This window comes from Pyrus communis, chromosome 9, assembly GCF_963583255.1.
Source record: "Pyrus communis chromosome 9, drPyrComm1.1, whole genome shotgun sequence".
NCBI classification, from domain to species: Eukaryota; Viridiplantae; Streptophyta; class Magnoliopsida; order Rosales; family Rosaceae; genus Pyrus; species Pyrus communis.
In genome coordinates this window covers 24,594,121-24,618,687 of record NC_084811.1, presented here as the reverse complement: position 1 = coordinate 24,618,687, position 24,567 = coordinate 24,594,121, and the positions used below count along the sequence as shown (strand labels likewise).

The 24,567-nt window shown below is 34.7% G+C and overlaps 1 protein-coding gene across 1 annotated transcript; it reads right to left on the bottom strand.

Moving 5' to 3' along the window:
- Positions 1 to 12,521: 12,521 nt before the first annotated feature.
- Positions 12,522 to 17,633, bottom strand: LOC137746278 (B3 domain-containing protein At2g36080-like). Its single transcript, XM_068486352.1, has 3 exons — positions 16,653 to 17,633; positions 16,041 to 16,270; positions 12,522 to 12,702 (listed from the first exon to the last, which is right to left on the bottom strand). Exons 1-3 carry the CDS (start codon positions 17,512 to 17,514, stop codon positions 12,646 to 12,648), a joined length of 1,149 nt encoding a protein of 382 aa, XP_068342453.1. The 5' UTR covers positions 17,515 to 17,633; the 3' UTR covers positions 12,522 to 12,645.
- Between the last annotated feature and the right edge of the window lie 6,934 nt (positions 17,634 to 24,567).

Below are 24,567 nucleotides of genomic sequence, written 5' to 3'. Positions count from 1 at the left end.
AAAAACTCGTATTTTGAACAAATCTTGGGGGTTAGAGGAGAGAGGGGAAAAGAGAGTCATACTATATTTTTCAATTTATTTGATTTGATAGTAAAAATTTGAGAGGAGTGTGTGATGATAACCACCCTATATTTATGGTATTAATTAATTTTATATTCATGGTTAATTGATAAGATTAATTGAGTCACAAATAGGGAATAGAGCCGGTCAATTTTTATTTATTATTTTTGATCGAATGAGGGTGGTCATTTTCTTTGTGAAAAACTTTATTTTGATGTTGGGTTTCAGTTTAGTTTCCATGATACGTGTCCGTACTTACCTAACAAGCTTGGTACGTTCTTTTCTTTCCTTAACGTGCACATCATGTTTGCAAGATTACCATATCTTTCTGGATTCTTTTCTTCCTTCAGGCCAAACAATTAAATTTAGATACGTGCACTCAGAAAGTTGTTTTTTTTTTCTTAGAGCGAGTTCTTTTTAAATTGGGAAATTTTTTGTATTGTCGTATGAACTTGTACACCTTTTTTATTTTATCATATAAACTAAAATTTTAAGCAATTTGCCATATCAACTTTTTGAAATCATCAATTTGTCATCTCACCTTAACTCCGTTAAGTTTTCTATCCAAAATAAGTCACACATGACTTGTGTTCAAGGTTATTTCTATCATTTAAGATCTTTTTACAAGTTATTTTGCTTTAGTAAAACCCTTAAATTTTGTGTTTGTGAGTATTCATGCAAATCGTTGTGTTCGAGCAGCGTATATGCATCTACAATTTTATTTCTGCCACCAAATCTCAACTCATTTCTCATATTACATAGCCCATATAAAATTTGATTTCATGATATGCTAAACTAAACACCCTGGATCAAATGCAACTTAATAGAAGGAAGTGGGGTGTTAAGATGACAAAAATAACTCTAACACAAGTCATGTGCGAGGCACATGCTTATTTTGGATGGAAAACTTAACGAAGTTAGGGTAAGATGACAAATTGATGATTTCGGAAGACAAATTGCTTAAAATTTTATTTTATATGACAAATTGAAAAATGGGTACAAAATCATGTGACATTTCGAAAATTTTTCCTTTTAAATTAGGAAAAAAAAAATTGTTAAAAAAAGAAATAAGCAAAAACATCATAAAATTAATACCATGAAATACCAAAATGAGTCATCCAAAATTCAATTGTAAAAATCAAGAATGAAAGCATCATTCTAAAAAGGAAGCGATGTCTGAAAACTTCATGGGAATAAAAGGAAACTAAGGAGAAGGACAAAGCATCTTTAAAGGAGATACCAAATTATAAATATAAAATCTAAATTTGAAAGCCTATGTAGCACTTCGATTATTTTTTAAAGTTTTGTTCTCCACTTGATATGTCAAACTATATTACTATGTATTAGATTATTTACTTTTCATAATTGTATTAAATAGATTTTTAAAAAAGGATAAAAAAAAAAACCATTTATTAATCAATTAAAATGGATTTGAATTCGCTGTTAAATTTGAAAGCAGCCACTATGTTGTCAATTCACATCATGCCACACAAGAATTGGCATGTAGGTAGGAAAATATTAATTTTTTTTTTACTGTTATCGTCTAGTGTGGATTTTTTAACATTTCCTTTAAAAATACTTTAAAGATACAATTTTCGTTCTTAATTTAAGTATGCTTCAAAAAACTATGGGATATGTGTATGCTTCAAAGAATTTGCATTGACCAAAACCAATCTATTTGATGAAATAGAAATACCCTAGTTCTTCACCAGCTTCTCAGTTTGACTTCTTAATGTAAATGACATATATATTTTCCTCATGCAAAGAGTGATTGTCATGGAAATGTTGTAGGCCTATTTAATGGAAGAATTATAGAGAGATAGAGAGGCGCAGAAAGCATAGAGAAAAGAGAGACCTGGATAGATTATGTGATGTGATTTCTCACCCTATTGGGTGTTTCTTTATAGTGGTAAAGAAGGGAAAATCTTTGCATTTCAAGTAACACATTATAGTCAAGAAACTATCTAAAAGATATTATATAATCATATAAAGATTGTTACTAGGATTTACCAGTGTTCTAAAATTGACCTAGGAGCTAGACGGTGGAGTTCTGATCCGATTTGGACCAAAACGTTCACTTAAGGCGGAGATGATGTAGGTGGCCGTCTAGGTGCTCGCTAGGCGGTCTAGGCGGTTGCAAATCTCAAACTCGCTGCAACTCTGAATCTGCAACTTCCGATCTTTTGGCGAGCTTTAGCAGCTTTCCGTCTGTGAGCAAATGAGGGAATAGAGAGTACGTGCAGAGAAAGAGAGGGGTATTTGACATTTCAATCGTGGTGGCGCAAGCTGCAATTTCACTTTGTGGTTCTGAAGGGCCAAGGAAGAAGAATAACCGAATAGACTTAATAGGAAGGGTATTTTACTTTATTTGGGCTCTACCTTAGGTAATGTGAGAGGTGGAGTGCATGGGTCAATAGATTTTAATTATCCAACCACCCACTAAGTGGGCTTTTATCTTATAAAAGTTTAGATATATATTATAATATATATATATATATATGTCATCTGAATTATTTGGATAATTTTTTTTTTTCTTAGGCCATCATATTGTGTACATAAAAAAATAATTAATTATATTCATATAATAAATAACAAATTTATTTAAATCCGCCTAGTCAGCCTAGGCGCCCACCTAGACCCTGCTTAGGCGCTAGGCCCCAGCTTGTTGCCTGACTAGTGCCTAACGTATTTTAAAACCATTTACACAATCACATTCTTAATTAAATTAGGATTGCAAAACTCCATTTTGAGTGTGGAAATACACAAATAATGGTGCATCATGTCTTCATGTAATCATGTAGAAATAGTTGATGAAGAAATCTCACCTAGTTGGCATAATGAGCGAATGCGAGTCTCAAAACATACGGAAGAATGCACAGGTAATAAAATACACAAAAACTTGCTATTAAAAACCCAAGGTGTGATAAAAATTCATAGTTTAAATAGGAAAGTGAGAAATTGCATTAAGTCAATACTAAATGGCTTCAGGATGCAACTAAAAAGCACACAAGGGTATGATCCAGGACAAGCGTCTCGTTAAAAGCTATCAGGTAGCAAAAACCTAGTGGAAAAATGCTCCTAATAGTAGGGAAGAAGAGCAAATTAAGGTCAAGCGAGTATGCTTCTGGATACTCTTCCTGAGTTTGAAAAAACTTTCAAATGAGAACTACAAGCATTGTAAATGGCCGGATAATTACGCATACCAATTCCTAAGACAAACTTTTGGAAGGTTAACTTCAGCGGTGACTCCATGAAGAGGTCGACAAGGTTGTCATGGGATCGGATTGTTTGACTTCAATGATGCTTTGTTGATGTGATGAGGCGTAATACACTTGACGTTGGCTTTGTTGATGTATCATGTCTTCGTCTAGTCAATACATGTGGCATTATCTTCATGGATTGTAGTTGGGACTCAACAATAGATGAAAAATAGCAGGTATTTCGAATATACTCAAAAAGAGCACTCGACTATGTCTCTCACGTGTGCCATAGTGAGGTGAGGTGAGCCTTGAAATGATTCAAAGATTTTGTAATTAAGGTATATATCTTAGACCTCTAAGACGTGGTATCCCTAACGATAAAGACTTAACCATTTGGGAACATTCCTTGTGTGAGTTTGATAAGTAACTAGCATTAGCATAATAAACTAGGCATACATTATTCTGAGGATCAGGGGGTTGGATCCACTCGACGTGCGTATGGATAAGCCCAACTTCGTTGTACCTTCAGAGTAGCCAAAAAACGTCTTTAATGCCAATTCAGTAGCGAGTTGTAGGCACAATGTTGTTTCTTTACCAACAGATAATGATATGTCATGTCTGATACAATGAGCTATGTACACCAAAGCACAAAGTTGAACTTAGATATAGAACTCAAATTCCACAACCTCTTCAAGGGTCTCATATGCATCTAGCATATGGATGATCATAGGTATACTCAAAAGGAGTTTGATATGTGAACCATAATACAGTCAAAATAATGTTTGACCTTTAGGTCAGGACATAAATGAGTTTTTCCAAGTGTTAATGTTGGGCATTTTTAGGCCCATAAGGAAGTATCAAATTGGAAAAAAGGCCCTACGAAGCCCAAGAAACCAAGGATGCCCAAGGTTTGGGAAGCTTGGAAAGGAATATGTTTGAGCGCGTAAATGCCGACCAACCAGGTTGGGCATTGAATACCGACCGACAAGAGCACATGGGCAGGCTGATAGCTCTGTGGCACAAGTCTTCAGGGAAAGGTCTACTCAGATGTCATTCAAACCATTTGATGACTCGAAGTCAATAGTAGGAACTCAGGATGGGACACAAAGTGGTCAAGGCGGCGCTCAGACAAATTAGGTTGAGTAATTGAGGCCGATAGAGAGAAATATGCTACTTTATGTTGGCCAGGCGTGCACTTGATTGGACAACCATCATTTCACCAACGAATGTCGGGTTGGTAGGTGAAAAAGTGTCAATAGGCTAGCTTACGTAATGGCACATTAAATGCTCACTGGGAATGGCCTAAGGAACAGGGGTTCACCGAAGGCCTATACAAAGGGGTAAAAACCCCCAATGTCGGGGCCAGATGATTAGGGATAAAGAAATTGATGTACTAGCTGAGCGCTATTTTTAATCTTACAATCAATAGAACTTATGCAACATAGTGAACGTGGCCTATATTTTGTAGGGTGAACCACTTACATTGTGCCCATGTCATTCTCAGTCCACATCCTAAGCCCACCAAGGGTTAAATATCTTTGTTTGTTAAGTTTAAGATATGCGAGTGTCCATCTGGATTCGTCTCGGTTTGACTTGCAAATTCTGAGTGTTAACACCTGGATCTTTTATCTCAAATTTCATCTTCAAGTGCGAGGTAGTTTTCTCAAGCTCTTATAGAGTCTTAGTGAGATTCATGTGATTGACATAAATTGCAACTCTAGCAATTCGGAGTATAACTTCTTAATTTAACATGAAAGGGCATAGTTTATTCATATCCCTGACTAATCAAATAATCACTTAAACAAGTATACCACATCAACACAGATTGCTTCAATCTGTAAAGTGAACCCTCAAAGGAGTTGAGAGCGTGTTCTGTGGTCTAGATCTATTCGAACCAGTCAATGTAATTTTTCAGAAACTTACATATAAATCTCCGTATCCATATCCTCATGGAAAAATACTAACCACATTCATATTGCTAATCACTTAGTAGGATAAGGTTTTATTATTGTTTCTTAATGTAAGAGAATTTGTCATGTCACTGTACATTTGTATACCCTTGAATTTAAGTAATCTATATGCATATATAATTTATATATGTTGTTATTATTGAGCTTGCCAGTAATTCTATGTATAGTTTGTCAATATTTATTGATTTCATTTTTAATTTGGTTAAGTTAACTGCACTTTTAAGCTATCATTGACAAATCAACAATCGCGAGCATATTGCTAATAATATCAAAGTATCGATAGTGTCAATATCAACAACATGACAACACTTCACTAGAAAAGTGATGCCTAGGGCATTTGGCTAACTATTTGCCTCAGTATCCCTTGTCCGTGACAGGTTTTTAATCGGTGCAATGTTGAAGGCAATAGATCTTCAAATCAAATGACACCAATTTACCTCAAACATTTGCTTTGTCCTTGGAGATTCTCTCTAATCTAAGAATCTATGTACGTGTACGAAATTATAGTATGATTGCTATATGGTACTCCCAGGAGCACAGTCTGCAGTAACTTGTATGCAGGTTTATGTGCTATATATCTAGATCTGACCAGATTATTTGGTTTGAATAGGAATGTCTGATCCAGCCTGGACGATTCCTCAACATATATATGTCCCCAATTCTGCTTACACATATGATACCATTATTGTCCTTGATATAATCTCTGCTGAAGTGAATCTCGAGTAAAGCCATCTGATAAATATTTGAATAAGACTGAACCAGATAAACACAATGGCATTTGTTGCTTGTTTTTTTTCTTTGAAAATATTTGCATATGGCGGACAACTTAATTGGGTTTCGGACATAAAATGGAAGGACATCAATACTACTTTAAGCACAGTACAACTGGAATAATCGATTTATGGCTAAAGCACTGAAACTGACCTGCATATAATATGGAGAAGATCATCAAACAGTACAGTTCCAAGATTCACAATCCCTGACCGGCAGTGGTTTTGTTTTAGGGCATGATTAATGGATTTGTAAGGAAACTAAAGGATGAATAAATGGGTCGGTCTCATTGGTTTTGGGTATACGGCATACTGAAAAATGAATGTATGAGATAAACATAAGGTTGGTTGTTTATCCCACAGTCACTCAATCACGTCTTTATTCCTTCTCGTACCCCTACAACTAGGTAATACCCTTAATTGATTTGTTACTCATAATAATATGAATTATACCCAAAATGATTAAATATATGTTGGCATCGATTGGATATCAAATCTACTATATATATAGTGAGCTTTAGTTGAGGATCACTTAAATAAGTTCATTTGAGAGACACTTTTGTAGGGCTCACTCCATATTACATTTCAATGATTCAACTGTTTATCTACTAGGTCTTTCTTCAAATATCATCTCTACAAAAAAATCACCCTTGTGTGGCCTACTCCACATTGTTTTCCAACGATCCAATGACATATATCTTCTAAGTCTTCCCTCAAAGCTCATCTATACTAAAAATAGCCAAATAAGAAACCATATGATTGTTGGATTAATGGTTGTCGTTTTAATGTTTCTTTGAAACACAACATTCGTCTATTTTCTTCGTTACAATTGAATATCATTATGATTTTGGATTTGTCTAAATTTTTGCTTGGATACTCTATGAATGATGAGTTAAAATAAAAATAGCTCACTTCACTGAAAAAGTTAAAGAGTGGGTCTCATAAGTGTCCCTCAAATAAGATTATTTGATAGATCCCTCAATGAGGATGATTCATAGAAGGATGACGAGCTTCTTAGCCGGGATTCCTTTTGATTGTAGCAAAAATATGATAGGTAAATGACTATCACAAGGATCATGTATTCACAATATAGCAGCTCGACCGTATATATTTCACTCTTTTTCTATTTTTTGCTTTAGAATACAAGGGTCCTATACCGTAATTACATGAATTTACGAGGATCCTATCGTCTATTTCTTGCTACAATAGAACGGTAAGCATACACACTCACATTACACACAGGGGTTGAAGTCACAAAATGAAGCTCTTTCATATGGCTGGTACAAAATAAGTGAGCTAGGTGAGGGGTGAGGTTGACTCTAAGCCCCCAAGGGTCAAAAGCAATGATATTGAAAGCCTGTTGTCATACATGTTAAGATAAAGGAAATGCTCAGTGGGAATATTATGAAGAAAAAGACTCACATGGTGTTTCTGTACTGTACTTGGTGATATCTAAATATCTCAAACCAAATGCATGATTATATTCGATCTGGCTCTCTGGCACGACAAACTATATAGTAAATATACAGGAAGCGTCCCTTCATTCCTTCGATTGGTCATGCACTGAGTTGGAGTTCAACTTCAATCATAATAGCTAGACACAATATACATCTGGATTCTGGGGACCCTAAAGCTTCCCCACCACTTGCAGAGAGAGAGGGAGAAGGATCATGAGCTGAGTAGTGAGCCACTACTACGCCAACATGCGTTGGACTCTTTCCATCTTCTCCTCCATCTCCTGGAGATGTTTGAGAAGGTCAATGGTTTAGGGTTATCACTCTCCATCCTTATGGGCCCTCACAATTATCATATGAAAGTTCTTAACCTAAATGGTTCCACTATTTGTCTGACATATTTTGCAACTTGTATCAGACGCATTACCAGGTAATTAGATTAAGGTTGTTGGCCAGCACTTACTAATTGACATTAACAGGTAATCAGATTAAGGTTTGTCGAAAGAGATTAACATGGGGGTTGCGATCAGTTGAGATTGTGGTCGTTCTAGTGTCCTGAACGGTAGGTTGTTGGATTTGTACGTGCATGAGTAAAAGACAGTCCTGAATAGTAGCATATAATATAAGATATGGGTCTCTACCGACTAAAAGAACAGATCGTACGCAAACTTTTGAATTCTGATCACATATTGGTATTGGATATATTGAGAATCATCAGATAATTAAACCCTTGCATAATGCTATATAAAAATGTTGGATATTTAAAGCTAATGAGTGATAGCCGAGAAGGATAAAAGATTATTTCAAGGCACATAACCTTGTCTTTTAGATTTAATTCATCCTCACAATTTATGTGCAAAAGAGAGTTGCGAATTAGACGTTTGGATGAAGACTACGTTAATTTGTCAAAGTTATTCACTCCTAATACAAACTTCAATACTCAAAGAATAACAAGAACACTCAAGTATAAACTAAGAACAAAAGTTGCAGAATTTTGTTCTTGGCGCTTTGGTTTTAATCCAATGACGTGGATTGCGGAGGGAATAGAAAGTTTTTTTGTATTAGCACTTCTAAATGTGATCTTGTAGGAAAGTAAGCCAATCGAATTTCAAAATTTGTCCACTATTTACAGAGGTTTAATTGAATTTTCATTTCTAAAATGGTTTGACAACCATTCAAAAATTTCTAAAAGAAAATTTAATGTGGAATATGTCTCTTCCATTGAATTCAATATCTAGCTTTTAGAACATGGTTGTGAAGTGTTTTTTATACTATATATGGAGTATCAAACTACATATATTTGAATTAAAGTAGCACTAACCAGTCGCTCGACAGGTTCCGATCCATCGATTAGTAGAAAGGATGTTATCTAAAAAGTAATACTTGGTAGATCAACTTTTTAGATCAAATGCAAACCATGTGATCATATGTCACTAATAGAAAATAAGCATGTTAATCCCACTTAAGTAGTAATCCAATCATCAACAACCACATCGTACGGTTTACAAAATTTAGTCTAAATAGTTAGTCTTCCTAACATTGCTCTTTTCTAACTATTGGATGAGCCCTTGTTATGGACTATAGCAAATGCAGTGTCAATTATCTAGTACTATTGTTATAGTGTAAGGCCATTTCTTTTTATACAACGATATTCTACTTTAGGAGATAAGAAATTTGAGTTAAATTACATAACGACCTAATTATAAATAGATATTAAACTTAACATAATGTTATTACTCATGTGAACGAAACTTGAGATTTTCCATTAGAAAAACAGAAGAACGCCACTATTGTTCTAGTTGGATTCCAAAATTATTGTTAGAACATATTAGTGAACTCTTTTATTCAATTGAGAGGGAAATCATGAACAAAAGCTCATTTACTTCCTTTAACAGTATAAAATATTGTTTTCTCTACTTATTTGACATTTTTCATCAGACTAATGTGCATTGGGACCAAGGTGGTGCCATGACCACTCGGAGTGGGAAATATACATTTAAAGGTTTTTCGATGACTCTTTGAATGTTGCGTATGGGTCCTTTTGTGCCCACTAAGTGTTTCATGCAATACCTCCTAGGCATATTTCGATAGGTTACATCGATAACATTTGACAAATTCTCTCGATATCACTCAACATATTGCTTTGGCATGTCTGCAACATGAATCTCATTGGGTTCTCTGATACAACACATAAACGCTCAAATTTTCATGATTATTTTATGATCCTATTCTTTCTTTTTACTTTTTTAACTTTTTATTACTACCCATTTTCTTGAAAGTAGGATTGACTATGGATTCGAGCCATAGCACATGGTTTCAAAAAATCGTACAATTTTCCCGATCTAAATAAACTAGTTAGTGTTTACATAATCTTCTTTTGTCCGAAGAAATAATTCATCGAAATAATGAGTCACCATTGATATTGACACATCTGAGATCGCTAAATGTTCAAATCTGGTATGATACTTATGAAATCGATGATATCGATGAGATTATTCAAATATTTCTTCTTAGAACGTATTGATTTGACCCCATAAGCGGGACCACCACCCCATAACATGTTGCCACCAGAATACCGTAAAATCAATTTTCGATAGAATGAAAAGACATATATAGTAGAATCGTAACTATAGAATACAACCCTAAACAAAATGCATACATTTGTCTCATACACTATGAGGATGGTGAGAAAAGATATTCAATTGATGATAGCAAAACCCACCAAATATTCGACGAAATGTCTTAATGAACATATTTATTTATTTATTTATTTTTCGTGTTTTGCACTCTATTTTGATCTAAAATACTTTGACCTTGACCGTTTGGACCTTCAAAATTCGAATTCTCAATCTGCCTAAATTTTTACTCTTGGAAATGCTATTAGATTAGATGGCCTAGTTGAGTCTTTTTGCACTGAAATCAATGTGTTCGTGTAATCAGTGGATCAAAAACAATCGATTTGATGGGTTATTTTTTCGTATTTGGTTTGGTGACTCAAAATTTGTCATATTAGGGCAGGCATTGGGATGTCTGAGTTGACATCTGAGCAAACTGCAATGGTGGTTTTAATCGTATCAAGCAGTATTGTAGTGGCATTGGGATTCCTGACCCATTATCCAGGTGATGGTGATGGTCTGCAAAATTCATGTAACAGAGGTTGAAGTTGCTGAAAAAATCAGATCTGATGATGGATGACCTAGAATTATTGTCTTGCCCCAGCTCTCTCGAGTGTGACACATACTTTTTCGGGTCATTGGCGGTAAGGAATGACTTCTGTTTATTTAATTTAATTTTTTTCCGAGTAATTCATGAGCCATTTGTGCAGATTACTTGTTGAAGAAAACAAGAATTTTATTTTTGAAAAACTAATTAAATATGATTCATGTACTTGATGACTAAGAATTTTTGTTTTGCCCTACCATGCCATGTTCTGCAGGCCGGAAACTGTAAGTTGGTGGAAAATATTGATAATCAAACCCTCTCTTCCCTACCATAGATCAGTTTGTCTTCCTAAAATATTGACAATACTATGTTTAGTTAACTCATAACTTTAGTACTTGATAAAACTATATCGTTTAGTACTTGATAAAACTATATTGTGAGTATTTTTACGCATGTTATCTAAGTAGAGAAAATACTTGAGTGTGTATATCGGATATATGATTAATTACATGACAAGTGCCATATGAATTGGGGAGTGTTTCCTTGCATAGGCTCTCTAAAGAGTTCGAGCTCATACCCCCAAGGAAACATGTCATGTAATCAAATGATCAAAATAAATAAAGGAGTCCATGTACCTAGTTGCAAATCAACCAAACCAAATGATATGTTGATTGCCAATAAAACAAGAAACAATTCAATTCTTACGGTCGCCATAACTTCTAAGTCATCATGCATTTTTTTTAGTGAATACTATATATGGGTCGATACATAAACTCGGATATACAATATTTTAAAACACTATCATTTCAAATTAACACGTTACACAAGTGGAACTCAGTCTTAAACCTATCAATTTCTTGCACAATCCATTAATCCGACACAAAATGGCACCAAAATAATTGCTTCAGGTCAACTTGTTAACGAGTCGATTTGTTATCGAGGCCATCTGTTAACGAGTTGGATCTTTATCGGATCACTTGTTAAGAACCCGATAAGATATAGTTTGCCAGGTCTAGACATTAAGCATGACAATTTTTGACATGACCCATTAACCCAACACGACATGACACGACTCGTTAACGAATTGAGTTGTTATCAGCTCACTTGTTAAAAACCCGTTAACATATCGGACCGGGTTTGACACAACATGACATATTAAGATAACGAGTATAATACAAAAACGACACGAACGTGACGTACACAACACGTTTGTTAGGTCCTACTCAATCTCAATAAGGAAAAATTTTGTAAACTTGTCATTACTATTCAAATTCTAGAAGTAGAGTGTTTACAACATCCAAAAGAAGAGCTTAACTAGCTAGCTACATGGGATTAATCAGAAAATGAAACGACTAGCTGTAACAAAAAGGTTAAACTAGAAATTTAGGAGAGTATAGTGTTCGATATCATTGGAGAGAGCTCTCTCTCTCTCTCCAGTACCAAATGAAAGACACCGGGCTTTGCTGTCACCCATCCATCTGTTCAACTCGCACCCACTGAACTCACTTCCCCACCCACCCACCCACCCACCCACCCATACACCCACCCGGTTTCCATCACGACCACCATATCCGATACCCTCCTTCCCTTCCATTGTTATTTATCAAAAATCTTCGGGCAGAATCTCAACAGTGCTGGCAAATACTAAATTAACATATCAGGTTCCTCCAACCAAATTTCCCATTTTCCACGGAAGGAGAAACAACGATGACTTCACTCCCCAGCTACTTTTTCTAAGCATACCCCACCAGCTTCTCTCTCCACCCCCGTTACCTGCAGCACCGTCCTTTTGGTTCCCCCTCACCTCTTCTTCCTGCATTGTCCCAGACTTGACCTGAAAATCTGGGATTTTTTCTGATACTATATTCCATGTGTACCCTCTTTTTTCTTTCTTTCTTCTTGTGGGCACTGAATATTAATATAGGGGATTTTTTTTTTCTTTCCTTTTTTCCCAAGTGGTGTGTTTTAAAAATAAAAATAAAAATATTTGAAGTCAATCAATCAAGGAGGACGTCACATCGGCAGATCTTTATCCTCGGCGATTTGATCTCATGGGGTTGACATCTCCAGAGAAACCAGTGAATTCCTGTTACACAAACACACACAAATCAATCAATTGCATTTGTGAAAGATAAATGGTACAAGGAGACTTTTTATAAACTAGACTTGTATAAAAACATGAGGTGTCAGAAAATTTTATATTTTAGAGTTTATTAAGAAATTTTCTTTGTGAAAATCAGTGCTCTCCCTTTTTTTCTTTTCGATCAACGAAGGTGGGACTTCAATCACTTAATAGGCCAACAATAATTTGAAAATGAACACATTATTTATGAAAGTCGTATACTAAATGCATTTATAAATGGGAGTATTTTTGTCCACCACCATTTAGTGTGGTGTATGTTCACCACCTTATTTATCACCACTACATAAGTTTGAATTTTGAGATTCGTACAGTGAATAAGCACAAATCCCTAAACCCTTGTGCTAATGGCAAACTCGTTGCTTTCTTTAATTTCATTTTTTCATTTCTAGGGTTTTGAAAATCACCTGTATCCCATGGATTAATTAACACAAGTTTTTTGAAGAAATTTTTCAATTTATTTGAAATATAGAGTGGTACGTCGACATATGATATATGTGCTAGTATTCTGAGTACATTGAAAAATTTATCCTTTTTCGAGCCTAAAAGAAGCCTACTGCTGCCTACTATAACTTCAACATCAAAACCATCAATTAATATTTGGGCGGCTTAGAATTAAATAATTGCCACTAAAGATCTGTGCAATCTGTAATCTGAAGTGTTTGGTACAAGTTATGATATCTCACACTACTTTTTTTTTCAACCAAAAAAAAATAAAAATCTCACACTATTAATTTAAGGTGATGCTATTCACACATTATTTTTTTATTTTTTATTTTTATCTTTACACACTCTTTAGTAATTCTGACCGTATGATCTTTTTTAATTCATTCGATCCAACAATCGAAAATTGAAAGGGATGTGTAGAAGTAAAAAAGAGTGTGGGAACCACCATCCTTAACTTAGACTACTAATTATGTAACATGGAAACAGTAGGAAAAGATTTTCCAAATATTGCAAAAATAATTGAATGCTCAACCCTAAGGTAAATGAATCATAAGAAACAAAGAACTAACAAACCAAACCCTAGAGAAATAAGAGAAACTTAAAATAATTGAATGCTCAACCCTAAGGAAAATGAATCATAAGAAGAAAAAAAAAAACTAAAAAACCAAACCCTAGAGAATAAGAGAAACTTTTTAGAGCCGTCCTATTATAGTAGCTCTTAGTAGAGTCTAATTATCTGATATGTTTACCATACACTTAATTATCTGAACTGTCCTAGCTATTAAAGACCAACATAGGAAGCATTATTGTTCACCATCATAACTATCGTATATGTTTACCATATACACCTAATTATCTAATTCGTATTATTTTATCTAACTCTGGTTAACTTTCACATTAAATGTTACTTTTTCAATTTTGAAAAAAAATTAATCAAAGTTAAGTGAAAAGACACGTGACAGATGTTTAGGTGTAGAGTGATCATAGACCATAGTTTCTGGTGGTGAGCAAGAATGCTCCCGAACAACATAAAGTCAAGTAAGAACAAAATACAGGAGCACCTATGTTTTGTGAAAGAAACGGTAGAGAGAGGTAAGAGGTAACGTAGTCGAAGTATTCTTACCTATGTTTTCTTTAGGAAAAGGAGAAATTAGGTTCTCATCCTTCCTTTTGCTACTCCATTGATTAAGATCTTATTCCTTTTCAATTTTTGATCAAGGTCCTTGTTATTAATAACATCATTAATTATTTCAATAATAAATATTTTTTATTTCTAAATATATTCATTTAATGTTAAAACTGTTACAATTAGTATATTTATATTTATGGCTAAATTTTTTATCATATATTTTTATTTTTAGTTTGTACCCATTTTTAATTTGCAACCCTTTTTTAATTTGTACCAATTTTCTTTTTAGTTTTAATTTGTACCCATATTCTTTTTAGTTTTACTTTTTGTGCCCATATTTTATAAAGTTTTATTTGTATTTGTACCCATATTTTTATTTATTTATATGTACCCATTTTTAATTTTGCTAAATGTACCCATGCTAATTATATGTACCATTCATGTAATTTTTTTTAAAATTTTTTATCTTAAAATGTACTCATTCTTAAATATACCAATTTGTTATATGTAAAATGTACCCTTTTTTTAATATAAAACTTATTCAATTTTTTTCCTAATCCATTTTTAAACTTATATGGGTACATTCTTTTTTCTTTGATTTGAGAATATATCCATGTTAAGTTTAATCGAAGAAATTTACTAATTTTATTAAGCCTAATATCTTTTTTTTTTTTTTTTTTTTTGAAGAATGTACCCATGTTTTGATACAATAATTTTTTGGTTAATTTTGATTAATGTACCCATGTTTATATATACACACACACACAATAGTATATTTATATTTTTAATCCCACAAACTATGGTTTTTATTTAAAATCTCATTAATATAAACAACTATAAATTTCAATTTTTAATTTAAAAAATATAGTAACGTACATAGAAATAAATTATCACATTAATTTCAGGGACTTGGATCAAAAATTAAAAACCAACAAGGTTTCAGTCAAAGAATATTCATAGCTAGGAACCGCATCCAAAGTCTCCCTTAGAAAAATTACTAAAAATCAAAGATCATATAACAGCTAACAAATAGTCCACAGGAGACCGCCCTTAAAAGGAGTCGGTGCCTAGAAATATACCACATGGCATAACAGCTATTTTGTGTATGTGGCTTAACATAGATATAGGAAAAAAGGAAGCTCCATGAATGCTATGAACACACCAGTCCAGTCCACAAAAGCTGCCCTCGTGCTCTGCAATGGAGGCGTTTTTTTTTTTTTTTTTTTTTTTTAATAAAAAATTCAGAAGAAAATCAACTCAAAGCCAAAAACTGAGCTTAATTAATTTGGTAAAAAGATGGGTTGGGTCCAACCTTTGTTTTGGCTCAACTGTAGGCTGAAAAGTTGTCATTTTTGGAAAACAATGTCCAAACATGTTCGACTTCCTACCCACATAGATATCACATGGCATAACATAGGATTCTGTCGTTGATTGATACGATACTCATTATAACAATCAGATTGATATTCGTATTAGAGATTCACTAATCATACCGATTAAGTTAATCAATCGTTTTGTTGGGAAGAAAGGAGACCATATAATTTACTCATTTGCTCTTAAATAATCTGTCTCGTGACTCGTGAGAGGAAACAAAATGGGGGTTTTAAAAAGGGCAAAAGGAAATGCAACAGCATAATATACTCATATAATAATACACATAATTATAATATGATTATTACGGTAATGATACTTTAGGGGGTTTACGTACCCTGCGTTGGTCGGCATAATTATAAGCAGCACGAGGGTACATTTGCTGCTGGCCGTGAGTCGGACCCTGGCTCGACATAGACAGTGTCGACGACGAGCCATCTGAGGTCGATGGTTCCGACTCGTGGTGCTCAGCTGCCTGCTGCTGGTACTCCAAGTTCACTCCAAATAGTCTCAGTATCTTCGAGTTCCCAACTGACGCTGTTTGGTTCATATTTTGAACACGGGACCCTGAAACAATAATACAATTATTACAAAACATGCATGAAATTAAATACATACCCCCAATTTCTCACCCTAATTATACAAAAGACCAATGTACTTGGTTATTTGTTTCGGTCACATGTCTCTAGTGTATCATGGTCGACTGATACAACTAAATTCAATTTATTCCTGAACTCGAGATCCTAAGTTCGATTTATTTTTCCTCAATATTATTTCTATCACACATAAACACAATTCAATTAGAATCTAAACCCTAAAGCACATTTTTCCCAAGTAATAGGAATGTGTTTTTCACGCACTTTCACGTGCGTATAAGCAAGAATTAAAAACGTTTATATTTATGTTTTTACAAAGTAATTAAAAATTAAATTAAAAGAATATAAATTACCTGCTGCATGTAGACAGTCAGGTGGGTATGGCGCCACACTATGATGATACTGGTGCGCAGGATAAGACGAGCCGTGATGCGGCGCAGAATAGAACATCCTGGTCCAACCCCCGCCACCACCACTACTATTCCCTCCAACCCCGCCACTGCTACTCTCAACCCCTCCAGCCCCACTATCGTGCGCTGGGACCGCGTTGCGGCGTCTCCAGCCGATGGAGAGTCGATCCGTGTTGGCCCGGCGCCGCTCGAACAAAACGACGTCGCCGGCGTTGAGGCGCTTTTCCTTGACGTAACGGCTCCAGCCCTTGGTGAGGACGTAGCTCTGGCTGCTGTTCCAGTAGGAGTAGCGGAACCGCCACGACTTCCCGGACTCGTCCTCGAAACTCAGCAGGAGGCCCGAGTCGCCGCTGCCGAGCGGGAAGTACTTCTCTGCGTGCTGCTTGGGAATCACAAGGCGGTTCAGCTTGCCGACGTCGCTCGGGGTCAAGGGCTTCTCGAACATGGGCTCTTTTTCGTCGTCGGAGTCGCCAGAGTTGACGCGGTGATGCGGCGGCGGGGACTGGAGTTGGTCTGATTCGTTGGGGTCGACGGCGTCGTGGTGGTTGAGGTTGAAATTGAGGGTGGCAGTGGGGGTATGAAAATGGGTGGGGGACATGGGTGTGGTGGGGTCTTGGGAGTTGAGCTGCCAGGGTTGGAAACTGTGGTGGGCGTGACTGGGGTGGTGGGTGTCTTGATAAAATTGGGGGATGAAATGGGTTCTGCTTTGTGGGTGTCTTGAGGGGTCTTCTTGTCGGTGGGGGTTAGAATTGGCATTCCACCGCTGGGTTTCTGAGAGGTCTGAGGAGAAGTGGTTTATGGACATTTTCTTGGAGAAGGAGAGATAGAGATGGGGATGGAGATGGAGAAATTGAGTGTGGGGCTGAGAGGGAAGGGGAGGGAATAGGCGTGCAGATTACGGGTTTGAGGAGAGGTATTTGATGAAGCTAGCTACCCCCAAGATATTGACAACAATGTTAGAGAGAGAAATAAGAGAGAGCGAAAGAGAGAGGGGGGGGAGAGAGAGAGAGAGTGAGAGAAATGTAAGTACAAGAGTACTACTTTAAGGTTTTGCGTGAGGGAAAAACTCAATCATTATTTTCAGTGTAAAATTCCCATATTCTACTACCGCTTTCTGTGTGTTTTTTGTTGGGATTTTGAGTGACGAGGATTTTTAAATATAATACTGTTAAAAGACGCAAAATTACTGTATTGTTGGTAGTGTCTAATACACATGATTTCACGTGGATTTATATTCATGTATCATTTAACTTATTCTTTAAGATACATTTAATACAGATGGATTTGTGGTATCATTTTTTTTATACAAATTTTTATGGGGCTCACTTTATGATGTATTTCAGCAATTTAAATCGTTTCACATGGATTTATATTCATATATCATTTAAGTTATTCTTTAAGAAACATTTAATACGGACAGATGCGCAACATCATTTTTTTACACAAGTTTTTGTGGGGCTCACCTTATGATATATTTCAGCGATTTAAATCGTTTACCTTTTATATATAACTTTAAAAAATCATGTCTATCGAAAACACCCAAATCTGAAACCATATGAACGTCGTTGGGTTAAGGGTTTAGGTTTTTTTTTTTTTTTTTTTGAACCGTATCCGTCCATTTTCTTCACTACAAATGAATGCCTTGATGATTTTGGATTTGTTTAATTTTTTGCAAAGATTATCTATTAATGATGTTCTAAAAGATAAATGGTTCAGATCATTAAAACATATGACAAAGTAGGCATCACAAAAAATAAATTGTGTAAAAAAAGTGATGCGGCGGATCCACCCCTTCTTTAATGTATGTGAATTTCACATATAATATTGAAGTCTATGACTATTACAGAGTATGACAGTAATGTGGTCGGTTTTGTGTGTGATGGATAACAATGTTGTGTAAAAGTAAATTATAACGAAGAAGACTATAGTTTTTTTTTTCTGAATTGGGCAGAGCATGTATCTGGATGAATCTCTTTGTGGCAAATGTGGATTACTATTTGTTTGGAAACACCCCATGTTATTGCTACATTCCCAAACAAATCAAATTGTAGGACACCTCTGACGTAATAATTAGCCACCTGGCTCTTCATCAATTCCATCCAACGGCCAACCCGGCCTAGCACTTGGTTCTCTAGACCATATCTATGGGGCACTTGAGACATTCTCCCACACCCCCCCCCCCCCCCCCAACACCCACCCACCCACCCACCCATATGTATCAGGACACTAGATAGTTAACGAAAAAAAAAATGCTATTTTTATCATGTATCATCTTTTTAATAGAGGGTGTGGGGCCCACATGTCTTGATGAACCTTACTTTTATAGAGAGATGATACAAATAGATAATAAGTTTAATACTACTCGTAAACCCATGAACTCAAATGAACAAACAAGTTTGTCTGTCCTATCTCCAAATTACTTATGCAAGAAGTTTGATTCAAAATGATTATGGCAGTTCTCAACCGTTCATGCATATGCATAACACGCAAGTATTAATTACGATTTACAATCGTTTATACACAGAAGACAACTGTCATTACAATTGGTTGGATATTGGGCAACATCAATGCTATATAATGGTAGTATTATAAATTTTTCTAGTGCATTGACGTTTGGATAGAACATATATGACAGAAATTTGTTTTCAAGTGCGAAGTGAATTATTCCAATTTCGAAGGCTTATTTAACTCGTAATAGTCCCTAATAGATGTTGGCTGTTGACGTATGTGTAATTCGCATTTATCAGCTGTTGACAATCATCGATAAATTAAACAAATGAAAAGCGAGATTGAAAATAGTAGGCATTGGGCAAGAAGGATGTATAATCTATCGATCTTCCATGGTAAATTTGCTTTTCAATATTTGTGAGAGAAGGAGGCCGGGGGAAATGAAATGTAGCTGTAAAGAAGAACAGTAATTTGATCACGTGCAGGATAGCATTATTGGTGTTTGGCCATTCCGGCCTGGATTTGAGAGGGGATTGGAGGAGGTGGGATAAATAAATCCACAGATCCCTTCCCTTTCCAATAAGCATGCGGGGGAGAGAGAGAGAGAGAGAGAGAGAGAGAGAGAGAGAGAGAGAGAGAGAGATGGATGGGATGGGATAAGATTTGTTGCAATACAATACAAACACAAATACAAATAGCCTTTGTTTTTGGGACAGGTATAGTCGTGTTTGAATCCTTTCCTCACATTTCTAGTCCCGTCTCTTTCTTTCTCTAACAAAACACTAACTGGGGTCTCAGTCTTCTGTCTCTCTGGGTGTCTTGTTATTTTCTATTAATAATATCTTCTTATATATTATCTTTAATTTCTAGTTGGGATTTTATGTCTTCTTCCTCCCCATGAATTTCAGACAAATCCCACCTCAATTTTCCAGGTAGATTCACAACACCCAATTTCATTTCATCCCCCAACAAAAAGGTCCGATTGGATTGGATTATTGTTACCACTTGGTTTTAATTTTATAGTTTTAAGTAGTGAGTAGAACATGCACGAAACACATTAATCATACGTGGTTGTTGTTGTTGTTGTTGTTGTTGGATTTGTGTGTGTTTGTGTCCTTTACCTTACTACTCATTCCTATCATGATATGTACCATGCAATTCATCTCTCAATCATATGTTGATGGGACAAGTCATGGATTTTAATAATTCATCGTTAAAAGCTAATACAAAATTATTGTACGATACTAAAACATATTATATATAATTTTTTTTCTTTAAAAAGAAGACCAGTTGGTAGCTTTTTCATGGCAATCCACTATTATGGGGGTCGAGAAGATTCACAGAGGTTTCTCAGCCTCCTTTGGCCGTCATCGTCTACCTTCATCCACGCCAAGTATTGAATCCCAGACATGTCATGTGAAATACAAGTCTGGAATTCATCTCCAACCGTTGGATCACCCTATGATGAAATAGTGTTTGTTGATCAACTTTGATACAAATTCAGGCTTTGTTGCTATTGCAAATAGTTATTTAAGTTAACAAATTAGTCATGGAATTTTAATAATTCATGGTTTTTTTTTTTTTTTGAACAAACAATATTATTTACACTAAAGGTGAGGGGGTGGGCTTAGCCTCACAATGTGCTAGCAATAAGGTGGTTCAAATTCGTCTTTGGTGAGAATCGAACCTAAGACCTCTCACTTACAAGTAAAGAGGAATACCACTAGACCGTAATACCAAGTGACAGTAATTAAATGGACTAAAACACCACCTATAATTAACTAGCGTTTGTGTGTTCAAATTTCAAATTTTCTTCATCTCATTAATGGATTATGCATCTAAATTATGAGACAATCGAAAATTTAATTATTGATATTGCGCATAGTTAATTAAGTTGGAAACTAGTTATGTTATAACACTATTTTTTTTTTTCCAAAATGTTATAACACTAATTGAGCGTTCATATTTGTGCAAAGAGTGAAAAACATAAAAACTTCAAAAAAAGGAGTCCACACAAAAATGATCAAGATAGAATTACAGATTTCAAGACAAGTTCAAGTCATCGCACAACTTGAAGCTGATTCGAGTAATGTCTTGTCTAGGTTGAAGTTAGGAGGCTAATAAGTTTTCAAGATCAATCAACTGTCTTGTTTTTCACGGAGCGTAAACGAGTTAGCAAGGAAAGACAAGATTATCAATATGCCTTAATCTGACTCAATTAAAAACATGCCATCAACACGTCTCATCTGTCACAACGGCGGTGTATATAATTGATCGGTTACGCAATATCAGTCAAACGAAAGAAGGCCAAGAACTGCCTAACAAAGGAAAACTCAATACTTTTTTCTTTTTGACGAAGAGTACGATATTTATTTTCTAAAAATTCTAAATAAAAGACATGTTTTTTGGGTCAACATTATTAAGAAGGTTTGTGTATCTTCAACTTAAATAAAAGAGCTCGATGAACAGGTGCTTTAATGCCTATAAATATCTATTGTGGCCTAATGTTTCACACACTTTTTTTCAGAAATTTGTTTCTACATTCCTTACTTTATTTTCTCTCTATCACATTCATACAATTTATTTCTACTTATTTTTAAGGGAATACAATTCGGTTTTGCTAATCGAATATTTTATATTTTGTTGTATCCTGGAAGTGACTTGCCAAGAATCTTTTAGCAAACTCATTCGAGTGGGGACAAATAACATTTTAAGAAAACGATTCAAGTCGTACCTCAAAGTCATCATTCGGATTATTCTCTATATTTCTACATTTTACTCTAACAAAACCTAATTAAAGACCCCACAATGGTAGAGTAAGGATCAAGTTGGTAAGTGTTGAGTTCTAGAAAACAAGAAATGAAAGCCGCATACAACAACACACTAAAACCAAGTATGTATTGTATAGTGAACATTAAAATGAAAAAACTAAATTTGCTTAAACTAATTTGGTACAAATCTTAAATTGTAAGAAGAACAATTTTTTTTTTTTTTGCCACTTAGTACTACAGTCTAGTGGTATTCCTCTTCACTTATAAGTGAGAGGTCTTAGGTTCGATTATCGCTAAAGGTGAATTTGAATCAAATTATTGCTAGTCCACTATGAGATTAAACTTATTTCTATTTTTTTTAATATAAATAATATTATTTATTAAAAAAATTATTTAATCTCATAATAAATTAATAATAATATAATTTAAATTTGCTTTAACGAAAACTAACCTATGAATAAAAAATGGTCAAGTGAGAGAGGCACTCACGTAAAGGTCGAAACTAACGTGAAATCTTTTTCATAAATCGAGTGTCCCTCAAAGATGTCGTTTGGCCAGGTGTGGGAATCCTTGACCATAAAGAAAGCTATCGGTGGGTGAGGCAGCTCTGCCATGTAATCTCTGCATAATTCGCCTGCAAATATATTTATTTTATTTCAATAAAAAATAGTTTATCTTGTTAAAAGAGACCAGGAAACAAGAGGGGCTTTGGGATATACGACGAAGTTAATGAGATGAATTTTAATTAAAATGGTTTTTGAGATTAATATAATTTTTTATTTTTATGTTTTAGAATGATTAAAATGATCAAAATGATTAATGATAAACAAACTCAAGCATCATTTTTATCAATTTCAAATCTCAAAAGTTAAAGTAAAAAATTATGTCAATTTCAAAAATATTTTAGCTAAAAAAAATTATAATATTAAAGTAAGATAACAAATACGTAGTTTAACATTTTTCCATTTCTGGGGTTTTTCAATTCCCAAGTACACCACCTGGTTTCTGTAAGACCGATCCGTGAGACTTTGGAAAAAAATTTCCTTAATACCGGAACACGAATGGTACATCATATATTTTTATGTACATAATAAAAAATTATATAATTACACATAATGTACCATCTCATATCCCCGGTCATATTGAACTTCCTTCCAAACTCCCAACCCCCACTAAAATCCAGGCCACTCTTTTTGCATTTATTTCTGTCACGGTTTCAGAGATAAAAGGCCGTACTAATATTTGCATGCAAGACACAGGAAGTGTGAAATTACATAGCATCTCGAGTCGATACTGTATATGGACATACATACATATCTCTTGGCTGGAAATTTTTCAATAGGCATTTTTTTACAGGGTTAAATTGCATCCCTCCCCATCGGAGCAATAACCACATTTAAATCTCTTGTGGATGGAAATTTGATTTCATTTCTGCATGTGACATTTGCATTTTCTTACTAGGATGCTCTTATCACGAAAAATGCAATTTATCAATCATTCACCATTTATGTATTTATTGGCCAATTTCAGCTCTGGAATTTAGTACCATGCTTCGAGGTATTTTCTACTCTACATTTTTAACCGTTAAACTTTTGTTAAAGATACAATGATTAAATTTTCTCTTAAAATATAAAATACTCCAAAATACTTTAGAAACTTGACTCAGTTCCTATGAAAATATATATTTTTTAAATAGAAAATGATGATCAGATATTTGTCAGGTAAAAAGCTGGGTTTTCTGGAAAATGCTATGCTTGTACAAATACTGGGTTGGAGTAACACACACACATATAGGCTTTTTATGTAAGGGGATTTTCATTTTTTTCAAAAAATGGAAACTAGGTGTGGGGTCTACTCCACATCAAACTTCAACGATCCGAACCGTCTAGTTTGTAAGTCTCAATTCATAGATCATCCTTGCAAAAATTCAATTCAATCTAAAATCATTTGCCTATTTAATTATCAAGATAAAATTTTATTGTTTGCTATATAACAAAGTATTCGTTAATCTTTTTAAACCCAATTAGATGTCTTAAATAGTTTCGATTTGAGTAATATTTTGTAAGGATGATCTATGAGGTGCAACTTGAAAAATAGACAACTCGGATCGTTAAAATTTGATATCGTGTAGACTCAACAACTAATCTCCATTTTTATAAAAAAATAAAGATCTCTTCCCTTAAGGTTATATGTGTGTGTGTTGTGTGTGTGTGTGTGTGTGTATATATATATATATTTATAGTTTACATGAGGAATGCTTAATCATAATTGATTACTTTATTGCAATTTACATATGTGACTAATGCTGCTGCTTCTTCAGATGCATCAGCAGTACATTAACAGGAGGGACTGGCCAAACTGGCAAACATGTACCGCCTCAAAGGCCACAAACAATGTATCAAAATCTCAAGGTTGGTACGCATCCATCTCTTCATTTCAACTTATATTTCTAGTTCAATGGACATGCATGCATGGCACCTATTTGATACTCTTTCATAAATATCTTATTCTTATTTTGTTCTCATATAAATATATCACATTCTTAAACAACTAGTTGATGACAATGTGATGACTCAGAATTAATCGAGAGAATTTGCCCTACAACCGTGGATATATATCACTTTGAATAAATAAACAGA

Excerpts from the sequence above, each read along its gene's own strand:
- LOC137746278 (XM_068486352.1), bottom strand. The coding sequence starts at position 17,514 with ATGTCCATAAACCACTTCTCCTCAGACCTCTCAGAAACCCAGCGGTGG. Across the intron at positions 16,271-16,652 it reads TGACTGTCTACATGCAGCAG|GGTCCCGTGTTCAAAATATG; the intron begins GTAATTTATATT and ends TTATTGTTTCAG. Across the intron at positions 12,703-16,040 it reads ATTATGCCGACCAACGCAGG|GAATTCACTGGTTTCTCTGG; the intron begins GTACGTAAACCC and ends TTTGTGTAACAG.